This window comes from Bombus terrestris, chromosome 1 (assembly GCF_910591885.1).
Source record: "Bombus terrestris chromosome 1, iyBomTerr1.2, whole genome shotgun sequence".
Taxonomy (NCBI): Eukaryota; Metazoa; Arthropoda; class Insecta; order Hymenoptera; family Apidae; genus Bombus; species Bombus terrestris.
In genome coordinates, this window is record NC_063269.1 from 1,889,348 (window position 1) to 1,902,906 (window position 13,559).

General features: G+C 43.4%; 1 protein-coding gene across 1 annotated transcript in view; it reads right to left on the reverse strand.

Annotated features, from left to right (window-relative positions):
• Positions 1–13,559, reverse strand: part of LOC100651512 (B-cell receptor CD22) — a 310,916-nt gene that overhangs the window by 78,802 nt on the left and 218,555 nt on the right. The window contains exon 7 of the mRNA XM_003393124.3: positions 8,418–8,540. Within this exon, the coding sequence (XP_003393172.1) occupies positions 8,418–8,540 (123 nt within the window). The remainder of the gene's footprint in view (positions 1–8,417; positions 8,541–13,559) is intronic.

Sequence of the window (13,559 nt, forward strand, 5' to 3'; positions counted from 1 at the left end):
TCTCGCGTGTATACTCCTCGGTCGACGAAGTTTTGTGACGAAACTTTTGTATGATCCGGTATAACGGTCTTTGGTGGTTGAAACTCGGATGGTTCAGAGGGCGGATCACCACCGACTGTCTCGTTAAACAGCGAGCTCGTGCCGTTGCCAAAACACGCTCGATTGTGTTAACGGGACCTATAGGCTGGGAAGGACTAGCAAGATGTCGTGCTATTTTGTATGAAATAAGAGCGGCCCGTGACTTGGCCCGCCAAGCACGATATATCCGGTAGGGTTATGCGGGATTCCGGCTATTTGGCTCAGAAACAAACGAACCGTGTTTGAAACCGAGACAACGCGGAGAGAAGCTCCGGAAAACGGATAGAGTGGGATATTGGCGTTGGACAGAGTATTTGGTATAACGTAGAGTGTTCGTTCATTTTGACCGAGTCTAGACCACGACGTTGCCAACTTATCGAATACTTTGAAATAGTTTCACTTGTATAATTAGTTTAATTGGTAATCAACGGTACGATGCATGGAGAGTGAAATTCGGATATTTATACAAGGTGTTCCATAGCCGATGGTTGAACGAAGTAGGATAATTGGTAGAACGAGGTCAAGATTTTCGGATTGCTTGTACGATTTGCTTGCTGGCTTGCTAAAAACGATTAAGATTCTCGAGATCTTTCGAGAGAAAAGAAATTAGGATTGTAAGATTTTGTTCGAGTAAAATGAAGTGGAAATAAGATTCGAATGGAACGGAGTTAAGTGAAATAAAACGAGAATAAGATTTTTCACGACTCGAACGAACGCCGGTGAGTAATTCTACTCGGCACGCTTTATAAAACGAGATATTCTCGTCTAAGCTCGAACAGCCGGCTATTAGTTGCGCGGAGGAAGCAACGCAGATTGCGTTTTTTGCACGCTGTTCGAATAAAAAGTAGAAGAGCGATCGCGAAAGGAAACGTTCCCACGGAGACGAGTTTACGCGAGGTTTACTCGTTTCTTTGCCGTGTGCGATCATTCCTAAAAAGGTGTTGCTCGACTTTACCGTTCCGGGTACGCCAGTTAGCCGATCGAAAAACTTCGTCAACGTAAATACCGACCCGTTGCAGTGTCCTCGCTCGTTCCGAGACTATTTGAAATAATTTTACTAAAAAGAAAATCTTCCGTTGTTAACTCGCTGAAAGGAACATTTACCATCGATTGTAGCAAACTTATATAGATCCTTAGAGAACTCGCTTAGACGAAAAAGTTGCAGAGAAGTTACCCACAAGACTCGCGATATACAAAATTTGGACCTAAACTCATCTAAAATAAAACGCGAATACATTTTCGGAGAAATCTATCTCGAGTCACTAAACTGGTTGAGAGTTCACATATTTCGTTGTTGTATTCGTGTGTACCATCGCTGCTTCAAAAAAAGAAAAAGAGAAAAAGAAAAAGATGAAAGATCTACCAAAATATAACTAATTTAAATAAATACGAATAAATCTCCCATAAATCTCGCGTATATAAAACTCGAATCTTCTCTTTAAGTTGGTCTGCAGTAGACGCGATTGTATCACAAACGTGGCATTTTTTCGCTCGCAAAAAGGAAGCGAACATTTAGAATCCGTCAACGAGTTGCACGATGGAGCTCGCAGGAAAAACCGAAACGAGGTTACGTATAACAGACATACATATATATTTGACTCTGGCTGGCATCGCATTATATGCTAGGTTCGTATGAACAATGATCGGATGGGGATCTACTTCCCCCGGAGCGGTTTCCCGCAGCTGACGCCCTCGTACGTTCTCCGGAACGTCCGTAGCTCGAATGTATCGTCGTGATAAATCGTTCGACGGGGCCGTGATAAATTTATCCTTCTTTTCATTTAAAATATCCTCGCCCTTAACCGGGCCACTTTATAGCGATCATTACATATTGATCGTATCGCCGATGGCAGAGAGCTGGCCGCCGCTTTTTCTTTTCCTTCTACGTCGATAAGTCTTTACGACGACAATGTCGGACGTCAGCATGGTTTTCTCTGATTATTCCAGGCACGAACAGGGCGGGCGATTTTATCGTGACGCTGAAATTTCGTGAACGGGCTCGACTCGCGGCAGGATAACAGTGGACTACAGATATTTATCGATAAATTGAATTCCAGTTGGGGATACATACAGCCAGAGTGGATGGTAAGTGGTTGGAAAAATTGGTTGTATGTTGCGAATGGTAGGCAAAACGAGTGTGATTAAGGACTGGAAGAAAACTCGTACACGAGTTAAACGAATAGTTGACAAATTAAATCGTTTACAGCGGTTATGTTAGTCGATATAATACGAAAAATACACGGTGTATCGAAAGGATATTAAACTTATCGCGTGACCTCCTTTCCAACCATATATCGCGCACCCTTCAATTATTTCTAGCTTATCAGACATCCGACTACCGTCAGATTTATAACCTCGGGGAAAAAAAAAAGAAAAGTGGAAGGAACAAGCAGAAAGATGGAGAAACAAAAACACGAAACGGCTAGGACGAATACGGAAGTCGGTCTCGAAAACTATCAAAGAGCTAGTTGAATCGCTGGCCAAGCGTCGTAATATTACACGGTATGCCACGAGGAAAAACTGCAGTTATCCAGCTCCGTGCTATGATATATCGCTGGAAGACGAATGGTCAAAATATCTGCCGGAGTTTCAACAGTGATAAAGAGCTCTTTGAAGGAAAGCGAACGTGCTTTCCCGATACCTCCGGGCATCTGGATTGGGATTCGTTTAATAAGAGAGCACCCGTTCCAAAAAGAAATTGGGATCCACGGGAACGAGAACGAGGGATGGCGAAGGACGAGATCTGCAGAAGGGTGAGTTGAAACGCAAGGCTAAAAGCGAAGCAAGACGAGCTCAGGGGGTGGAAAGGATGTGGTTGGAAGGAGGCATCGCCCGGAGCGGCTACGTGCTCCAAAGGATATTAAAGTATTTTAATTGCAGCGGATTTCGCGGAACGCTGGAAGGATTTATTCGAAATCACTCGATCGAGTCTATGAATAGGGATTAAGCTCTCGCTTCCAGCCTCCCACATCGTCCAACCCCTCGTCTTCCCCTAGTGAACCGATGCACGCGGCAGGCCAGAATTCCGGACGTCAGGAATGGAAGGCAGAAATAATTGAACATTTAATGGGATAACTGGCGCTTATACCGGTCGTGACGTTGTCGAAACCGAAAGACTCGATTTACAGAATGTTACCCTCTTGTTATTACTATGATTGCGAGGAGACTCGTCGTGGCTACCTGTTTCTGGCGAATCTCTTCTTTCGCCTTTGCTCTCTGGTTCTTGGCTGGTGTCACGCGCAACGGATCGACCGGATAAATTCGTTCAGCGCACGTTAAACGTCGAATTGTGGAAAGTGGAACGTGGAACGAGTGTTTGGTCGCTCGTATCACATCGAGCGTGCCACGAATTCGTGCGATTCTCGGATCATACGGATCGAAGTCTATGGTTTTAAACTAATTATCTACTTTCGAAGAATCGAGAAGATTGACATCTTTAAACCAGGATCGCAAGAATAAAGTCGAAGGTTCCGAACGTTTCAGCGACATCGCGTTACATCGGCCACGATTAAACCTCAGATTCCTAAAGACAGCAATTTATATTACAGCCATAAATTTCAGCCATTATTCTTTTAGAACGGTCGACAAATCGAATCCACTTATCTGGACGATAATTCGCATTTAGTTGTAAAGCGAGAAGAGAATCAGCTCGGCACGATGGAACGACGCAAGATATTTTTCGCGTACAATTTGTTACGGTCTCGTGAATTCTTCCGTTTCGGATACCGTTGAACAATAATCCTCTGCGTCAACCGTTCGCCGGTAACGGGTCGTTCATCATATTTCTTATCACTCTCACCTAGCTGATCACGGCAGAAAGTGACGGGTGCAGCTGCTCTCAGCATTTTGTGTAACTCAATAACGGGACTAACGAGGCTTGTACGATTAACTCGGCTCCCGATAAATTTCATCGCCCTTCCACTACGGCAAACGGAATTTCTCTCCGAAAGGCGAAACGTCGTCCTCGCTTTCGAAGATCGAAACATCGGAAACATTTTCGATATCGTTGCTATGTTGATTTTTCTATGATTTTGAAAAATATTTTTCTTACCCGAAACATGAAATGTAAACTTTGGTTTGGCAAACAATGCTTTTTACCTAAAACTTATTATACAAATAAAGATCTATTTGTAATTAGTAACAAAGATTGCCAAGTAGATATAAATTCGTATGGAAAATGCCCAAACACGTACGATGTGATTTATCGTGTTGATTTTACGATAGATATTTTCTAAAACGCGTGTAATTACTTCTTATCGAGCTCGTATAATCATAAACCCATTCGCTATAAATTAGTTATTGATTTCGGCATACGCTTCTGTTTCGTTACTCATTGTTCTACAGCGCAAATGGTACATATTTCACCGTACGTTCGTACTATATTATCAGATAGGAGCTGATAACAATAATTTACGACGTACGGTACTATGCGAAAGTCTTCAACAATCTACCAAATAGAAACATTTCTTTTTATTAACAAACATACAAATTTCCACCATGTAAATTCCAGAATTTCTCGTTATATCGCTTCCAACCTGCGACTACTCGAAATGTTTTAAAAAACCGCAACATTGCCGCCATTTCTACTGCTTGTAACGTCAGAGGCTTGCAACGAGATTAAACATCGGCTTGATCGTAACTCGAATCGGTACTTCCGTAGCAGCTTCCTTCAAAAGGTTCGACCTACAAATTCGGAAAAAACCGTGGTTCCATAAAAAGTTCAGCGAACGCTCGGACCGAACCGCGTTTAACGAATGTAATAGTTTCGCCCGCTTAAACTGGCCGGTCTAATCAAGAAAGTGGTCTCGCCGTTGGTAACGCGGTACTCGCCACGAAAATCCTACTCCCGTTTCCTTTTTCGTGATCAAAGTTTCTCTGATTGACGACGAATAAAGGAAATTATACCGCGGCGAACTTTTATTTGCCACCGATTCGTAGCAAAAAGCAACATCGTTACCGATCCTCAAACTCCGTCTGTAAATCCTTTTCATGATTTCCACTGGTCGGATAAAAGGTGCAGAGGTAGACCAGTGGAAAAAGTCTGCTAACTGTTAGGCGAACGTGAACGAAAGAAAGAGGGATCGACATCGAATTTTCTGGCCGGAAAGCAGATTCTATCGTAATAGAATTTAGGGTGGTGAATATCGTTCGGTGTGTGAACGCGTAGTTTGATAATCATTTCTCGAAGTGGAGAGACAACGTCGTTGGAGTTTTTAGGGGCATTTTTACATCATAGGGGAGAGAAAGTGCGGGTGGATTTTCGAATTTGGATTATTTCACGGTTTAATGCGCAGGATAGAAGGTTCTTACTTTACGGCGTGGCACAGACACGGTTTCAAAGAAGCATATTTAATTTAACATACCGTTGCAGTCGGCTTCTAATTACATTAAAAGATCAGCTTAACGAGAACAAATGCACACTCGGACTGCATGCTCGAATGCAACGTTTTTGAGCGAGGAAAAAAAGCTGCTGCGAAGAAAGCTCGAGGAAATTTCACGATCAAATCCACTTTTAAAATTCAACAAGAGCATCCACCGTAGCTCCGTGAAAATCCTTCAACGTACTTGGAATTACCATACATTATATCCTTCAACTTCTCCGACCATCTTCGCATATCTTTTTATTTTTATTTCCTAGGGTAAATTAGCAAATAAATCGAGGAGCCAAGAATCGAAGAAACCGTGTTTCAGAAAGAAAAGGTTATTCCGACGGAACAATTGGCCGCGTATCATCTATCCCTGGGCTTCGAATCGAGCAATCAAGTTGCAAATCATGCTGTTCGTGCGAATAGCTATCACCGATGCCTCCGGTGCAGCTACGAATTTCTGCCTAACACGCGCGTGCATCACACGCGCCAGAGAACGAATCTACCTACCAGCGATGGTTCTCTGTGTAACGACGTAGCATGCCGACTCGGGGCGAAAAGTACGTCCATTAAAACAAACGTTAATTCCCATGGTAGGACGCGTAACGACTCGCACCGCGGCCGTTACGTAAAGCTGCACGTACCTGTACCTACGTACGTTTCGTAGTACCGAAATAGGCGTACAGTCATGAGGATACATAACGCCGAATTTGGGTTAACTCTTGGACTATGCTTTGTACAAGAAACACAGGGGAATATTTGCCATCGTTACTTTCTTCCTTTTGAATTAGTCCGACCAATTTCGCGGGCCAAGCTTTCTGACTTTTCTACGGAATAGTTTTTAAAAAGTACATACCCGTAAAGTATTTTTATTCGAGCGTCTGACGTGTCCGTTCTATTCTACGTTATGATACGAACTACTCTGAAAAATACTGCGGATCAAGGTTTCGGATTTTACAGGGTAGAGGCAATTGTTAAAAAAATAATATTTGAAAAGTATTTCCATTCGCGTATCCGATGTGTTCGGTCGTATTCTACTTTATGGTATTTCTTTTGCTGACCTTGCATCTGTTCGAACGAATTGACAGAAGGCTGAGATGATAAGAAATAAAGCCCGAAATTCCAGTCAGGATCGAATGATATATAGCTCGGACTTGGTTCAACCCCTGCTGATAATAAGAAAAGAAGAACGCCATATATCGTCGCTGGTTACATAGCTGGCGTTTTCATCGATAGATGCTACTAGGTATATTATATATTAATTTATAACCTCGCTATATCGTGCAAACCGGTTGTATTACTTCGTTACAGAGTCTTTTGGGACGCAATGTATTTTTATTATATTTTACTGTGAGATCTAACAAAAAAGGTCGACACAAGAGCCAACCTACTTACATACAAAGTAACTGCTTCACCTTCGACCCGGACGTTTTATCCTCTCTATCTGAAATCGTTCAAGAAGCTTTACTTTTACTCGTTGCCCCAGCTAAAATGTTGTTACATCGGGGTGTATCGGAATTGAAGGACCTCCGGAAGAACTCAAAGACGCTACCACGAGGAAAGAGAGACAGTGTCCGGGTAGACTAAAGGGGGAATTATAGAAGGCTTTAAATATTTATCAAGTCGTGGGCCAGTCTACCGTCGGCGAGCTTTGACAAAGAACAAGAGGCTGCTAATGAATCCAGTCGGCTGGGAGTAATTCACCGTCCCCGTTTCTCCTCCTCGAAGCAAATGGAATTTAAGGGAACAGGCGAGAGAACTTTTCCATTTGCCAATCTTCTTCGATCCTCGTGCTTAAAAAGAAGACTGGTATCGATCGATTTCCACTTCTTTATCCTCGAATTATTCGTTCATAACCGTTCGATCTGTGGTTAGGAAATACAAATACAAGGTATCGCGGAAATCTATCTCTTTCGCTTTCGTTTCTATTCTATGGGTTTTTTTTTTCGATCGAGAGGTTCGTTTCCGCCGGAAGGGAGCCGACCACTTCACCGTCGAGCTATCGATTACGGTCAGAGGGGAAAAAACGCGACGAACGAATTCGAACGAGCCAACGACGTTCCACGTTCGTACAAGGAGATTTCCAATTATCGGGAATAAGTCGGTGGAACGCTTCGAAAGCGAAATCTCAATGGAGTCCCATTGATTTCTGCGAGGATAGGTGGATGAAAGGAAGAAAAAAGAAGAAAGAAAAAAGGAACGAAGAAAAAGCATGACGAGAAAGAAGAAGAAGAAGAAGTAGCGATGCGCGCGTGACTGACGAAAGGCCACGGAAGAGCAGAGAAGCCGTCTCGAAGCGTAGAATTTTTAATCTTGACGAAGCATTCACAACACGCCGGATTAGAGGAACGAGAAAAAAGCACGCCATCGGGTTGCTTTCGCTACTCCACGAAAGATAATATCTGTCACGCATACTTATCCACGATGAGGGGATTCGCTCGCCTCCAACAGGGTAGGATTATTTATTGTCCTGACTTTGACTTCACGAACTAGCCTCCTCCTCCGAGTTCTCCTCGGGTCATCGTGGTATACACTAATGTGATTATACGATTTATCGTTTTGTTTTCTGATGACCGCGAAGAGACTGATAGTCTGGACGTTGATAGGAAATGGGAACACTTGACCCAGGATAGCAATGGGGCAGATAATTCCCTCTTGGAATAGAAGATGAAAATATGCCGGTTATTCGAGATTTTCTTCCTCTTGTCTTTTTCTTTTTTTTTTTTTTTTTTTTTAAGAGGTAGCTAATTAGAATTACGTTGCGAATTAGAAGGAAGAAACGTAGGTTGGTTTCGAAAGAGATACTTTGCATTCTTATTAGAGGCAATTGCAAGATGTGAATGTTCCGGTATAATATTTCTAAATATACATATATTTGTCCATGTTTCCCGTTTTCTTTTTATGTCGGTGTTTTAGGTAGGTTGTATGTATGGCTAACGAAACATGGAATTCTTCGTTACTATTGTCACTTACCACGTTGCCAAATCGGTGTGCTAGCCGGATTGCTGTCCACTTCGCATTTCAGGCTGACGGACATCCCCTCGACGATCGGAATTCCAAAACCAGGTAAACGCGTTATCGCGAACGACGGAGTATCTGAAACAGGTATTAAGCAATTACTGTCAGCCCCAATATCGATAGTCGTGTGTCGATCACGTGTCAGTAGGAGAAAAGAAGAAGCGCTATCTTTACGATTCTTGCCTGGAATTTTCTCTAATTCCACGATTTCTCTAAAGCGAGCGAATATATCAAAGACGTAGAATAAAAATCCCAGCGAAAGATTTCTCTGTAAATAAAATATTGGAAAGGAAAAAGCGTGAAAACTAATTGTTCGAATATATGCGGAATTTTTAAGTCGTTTCGGTAAAAAGAGTTTGGTACAACGAGGCTAAAGTTTCACAGAGTACGAACCGGAAAAAGAGTTTGAAATGTTCGGAGCTGTAAGGTATTTATATTCGTACACCGGACTGCGTCGTTATTATTGTTTATTAAAGCGCGCAAAGAAACTGGAGCCGTAGGTAGGTCGATAAGACCAGAGCTTAACGTCTTAACACAAATTGTATAGTAATGAGGTATCGCAAAATTTCGTGTTAGGTTGCCTGGGACGTAGGCTTAAGCAACAAGATCTGAAATGTGTTCTCTATACAAATAAATTCAACTTAGTCGAGTACAGGAAAAAGTCGATTAAGGATAAACCGCGTTATGAAGATTCTCGTGTCGCTGCTGGTAACACAGCGAGGAAAAACTGTTAATGTTATTTGCTCTCGAGTCCAAGTTACGATATTGCTCGCTTATTTTATTCGTGGCATTTATATCGTTGTATAAGGAAAATATTTAAGCGCGACTCTTAAATCTTCCCCGGAATTATATATCTCGCGATATAGAACGTCTTAAATATTCTTCGCATAATAAAAATACTCCTCTTTAATTTGAAAAGTAATTCTCCATACCGGAGAAATTTTTCATCCGACCACGATTATTCCTCAAACAGCGGTCTCTCGTTGATTCGGCGCTCGAAATCGGTCAGACCGACAAAGGACAACAAAAAGCCCGAGAGGCAAAAAGAGGAATATCGAGCGGAACGAAAGCAAAAATCGCGCGACTTCGTAATAACCGAAACGAGCGACGGGGAGGAAACGAGCCGCTCCATTGCGGACATCAAACCTACTAATCGGCAAAACGGAACTGCGCCTCTGACGAACGAGCTACCCCTTCGCCCCGTTTTGTGGGCGACGACCATGGCGCGCTACTAGCGTTCCTTCCGCGTCATTAACGACCGACCTCGAACTAGGTGACAGAATCGGGCCGTATCCAGAATGTGGATGCACACATGCGCGTAAGCACGCGTGCTACATAAAGGACACGTACATACGCGTGATACACACATATAGGTACGTAAACGTATGTATATAGGCGATAGAATCGAAAGCGTTCGACGAACGAACGAGCAGGCCAACGGCGAGCGAGCGAGTGAGCGCGTTTCGAGGCCGCGAGTAATTTAACGAACAGCGTAGGACAGTGAAAATTTTACGACCCACGGGTCGCGTGTACTCGTTAAAATCAACCCTGTCTTTATTTCGCTTCGTTCCCCTATTTTTTCCTTCTCTCCGTCTTTCTTGCGCTCGATGTCCGGTCGGATGGACGACGATGGTCGTCCGATCCACGGCGGGGAACAGGCTGGCGCCTTCTCGCGTGAAATCAAAGCTTGCCGTGGCGCCGTCCGAACGTTCGGTCGCGCGCTATATCGCGCTGTTCGTTCGGTTCGTTAATATTTCAGCAGCGCGCCGACGCGAGGATACCGAGGGAAAGGGTGTCGAGGTCGCGAGATAAATTGGTGGTTGGGAAGGAAGAAGAGGCGACGCGGTAGGTTTAGAGGAACCGGTCGTAAGAGCAATGGAGACGAATCGCGTTGAAAAGGGCGAGAAGAGAATCCCAAATACATTGATGCGGGCTGGAAGTAGCAAAGAGGGAGGAAAAGAGGAAAAAAGAAGCGAGAAGCTTTGCCTCCGACTACCGGATGGCTCCAAGTTATTCACTCGGCTATAATAGCGCGGTGCTGAGACAATGCAAGCTTAATGAAAGCCACCCCCACTTCTTTTCATCGCGTCTCTCTCTTTCTACCGGTTTCGTTTCTATCTTCGTTCGTCCTCCTTGTCCCTCTTTCCGACTATTCTCCGAGCGTCTTTGTCGCTCCCGCCGTTTCTCCGTCCCTGTCGGTTTTCCCTGTACGTCTCGTGGGTCTTGCTCGACGCCAACGGGGATAACGCCACCGCCGCCGCCACCACGGCCGCTGTGTAGACTCGGCGCAGTGGCGTAAACACCAAACAAAGCAAACAATGAGACACAGAAGTGTCCCACAGACCTCGATCGCTTAATGAGAACTTTAAAGCGCCTCCGCAAACTACCAGTCTGCCTGTTTTAGACAGGATCAAAGGCAGGCGTATGTCTGAGTACACGATGTATTCGGAAATGTCTGCCGACGCGATAGGGTTACGTTCTATTTATCGTGATAACGAGAACAGAAGCTTTTTCAAGATCGAACGCGAAACGTCTATTCTAATGGATTCTCGCTATAATTAAAACGCTAGTGGCGATTATATGTTCCTAGCGCGCGTATACCCGATGGAAATATTTCCAGATTGAAAATATCGTTCGATCGAACGAAATTTCACATCGCCGTTTAAACAGAACAATTAAACGTTCGCCGACGAACGTACCTCTTCATTAAATAATGGTCACACGTTCCCAGAATTGACCCAGGTATTTCTAAAACAGCCAGTGTGTACAAACACGAAGCCCGCAAATACACGCTCGCAGCGGTTCCCTTACGTGTTCTCTCTCGTATCGTTCTCTCGTTTGCCGTGTGCCCGATAAATCGCACGTCCGGGACTCGTTCGAACGCGAAATTCCTGCTCTATTTCTCCCTGTGCCCTGTGTAATTCCCTTTACGCGGGTCGTGAATTAACGCGAGACGAAAACGACGGCAGATTGTTGTCCCGATGGTGGCCGACTGTCGGTGTTTGTACCGGCTCGAAGAACTCGACGTGAAAGGGTGAAAGAAGGAGGCGAGCGTCTTCAAAGAAATTTTTCCTGCCGTATGCCACGGCTGTTGGAATGCTCGTAAACCTTATACGGGCCGTTAAGCAAACCTATACACCAAGGGGTATTTGCGAGGGTACACCACCAGTCGTTCCAGCGAGAGTTGCGTAAAGCAACGTGAAAAAGAACGTACGAGTACGAGTTCGACCACGGTTCCACCAGCCGCTTGTAATTTGTATCGCGAGATAGCTGTTGCCAGCGACCGTGTTGCGGTCAAAGGGAATTCCTCTGGTCTGGAATTTTAAATCGAAAAAAAAAGAAGAAAAAAGGGAATGGAAAGGAAACAACATGAAAATGGGGAAAAAAGAGAGAACGGATCGGAACGAATCAAACGTGACCGATTGTTTTGCCTGTGGCTTCCGGTGTTTTATGATACGACTGTGAAGAGGGATCGTTTTTTCCCGAGCTCCGGGAATTTACAGTCAACTTTTTAATCAGTGTATAACGTAAAAGCAGCTGTTTTAACTAATTCCGTTTCATGGAAATTTTATTATTCTTTCCGTCGCGATAGTGATTTGCGAGGGAACCGAAAACGATGGAGCGAATATTTAGTTGTTCGATCGATCGAATACCTATATTTTTTTCCGAATAAACGCGAAAAAATGTGGCAGAATTGACAACTTTGCGACCATCGTCACGTAACGATACCGACTTCGCTATTAACGAAACAATAGGCGAGCGCAAATATTTGGCCGTCACACGTCCACCACGGTGAACGCAGAAAGCTCGCATACACGGATGGAAACTATCGTGAAAACTCGTTTATGCAGGAAAAATCGTGACGCGGCTGTTAAATGATTCTTTGATGATCGAACGCTTTGCCGTATGGTATGCTGAAGTATTGCTGTGCGAATTAAGCATGCAACGTGTCGCCACTGCTATCGAATTTACTCCGTTTTTTAACGACATTGCTCAATAGACGTACAGAAAGTCGTACTAATTGATAGTTATCGATTTCGATGAAATTTTTAGGAAAAAAATACCTGCCTTTGGTAATATATATTTGTTTCATACAGAATTGTACAAATACGAGAACGATTTTACGCGCTATAGCGTTGTTTTCGTAGTTGCTGTTGTTTGTTTATTTAGATCCAGGAGGTGTGTTCGATCCAATCAAGTTGACCAAATGAAAACCAATGTTTTCCGCATGGTAGAACTATCGACAAGGAAATCGATCAATCAATCGGAGAGTGAGTCAGTCGGTTAACGCCCGGTAATCACCTCGCATCGTCAAATTTGTTTGAAAGAGGTACGCAATGTGGTGTTAACACAGATCGAGCGATTCCTCTGGAAAAATGACATTGCGTCGTTGAAAAATTGCAATACCCGCGAGCAGAGAAATAACAACTAAATTACTCTCTTTTTCTACCGGTCTTCCATACAACTAAATTCGGAACCGTAAATACATATACACGTTAATGACGAAACTAACGATATTCGACGATAATTGACATCGAAATGAAACAAAATTTTGCAGATATCCGGATAACCATTTGTAATATATGTAATGGGTCAGAGAAAAATCCACGTTAACTCGATCGCATTCATTATGTAATTGTTCGCGATTACATTCGTCTCTTATATATTGGTGTATATTTCGATGGAACTTATTCCAGCGGAAAACAATTCTATTATACAGAATATTTCGTGAAATATAGGACGATTTAATCAAAAAATGACGTAGGCTGCAGAGAGCTATATTCTCAACCTCGTAAATGGAATACCGATTCCGTTACACGTTTTAGAAAATAACCTGCGAGAAGTCGTAGATTTCTATCGACGAAGACTGGTAAGGATATTTTCCATATCGATGAATTCGAAGAACGCTATTAACTGCGTTCTAATTTCGCGAAGATACGAACATTTCTTCGGCTCGCTTTATCTTAGGACGGGTCAAAAACGAAAATAGAACCAAGAATATGCTTTTACACTCCAAATTCATCGCCTTAGGTGGCTCAATTTTCATTTGGAGAGCATCTCGAATAGGAAGCGAGTAATTACGTGTTGCCGGGTGAT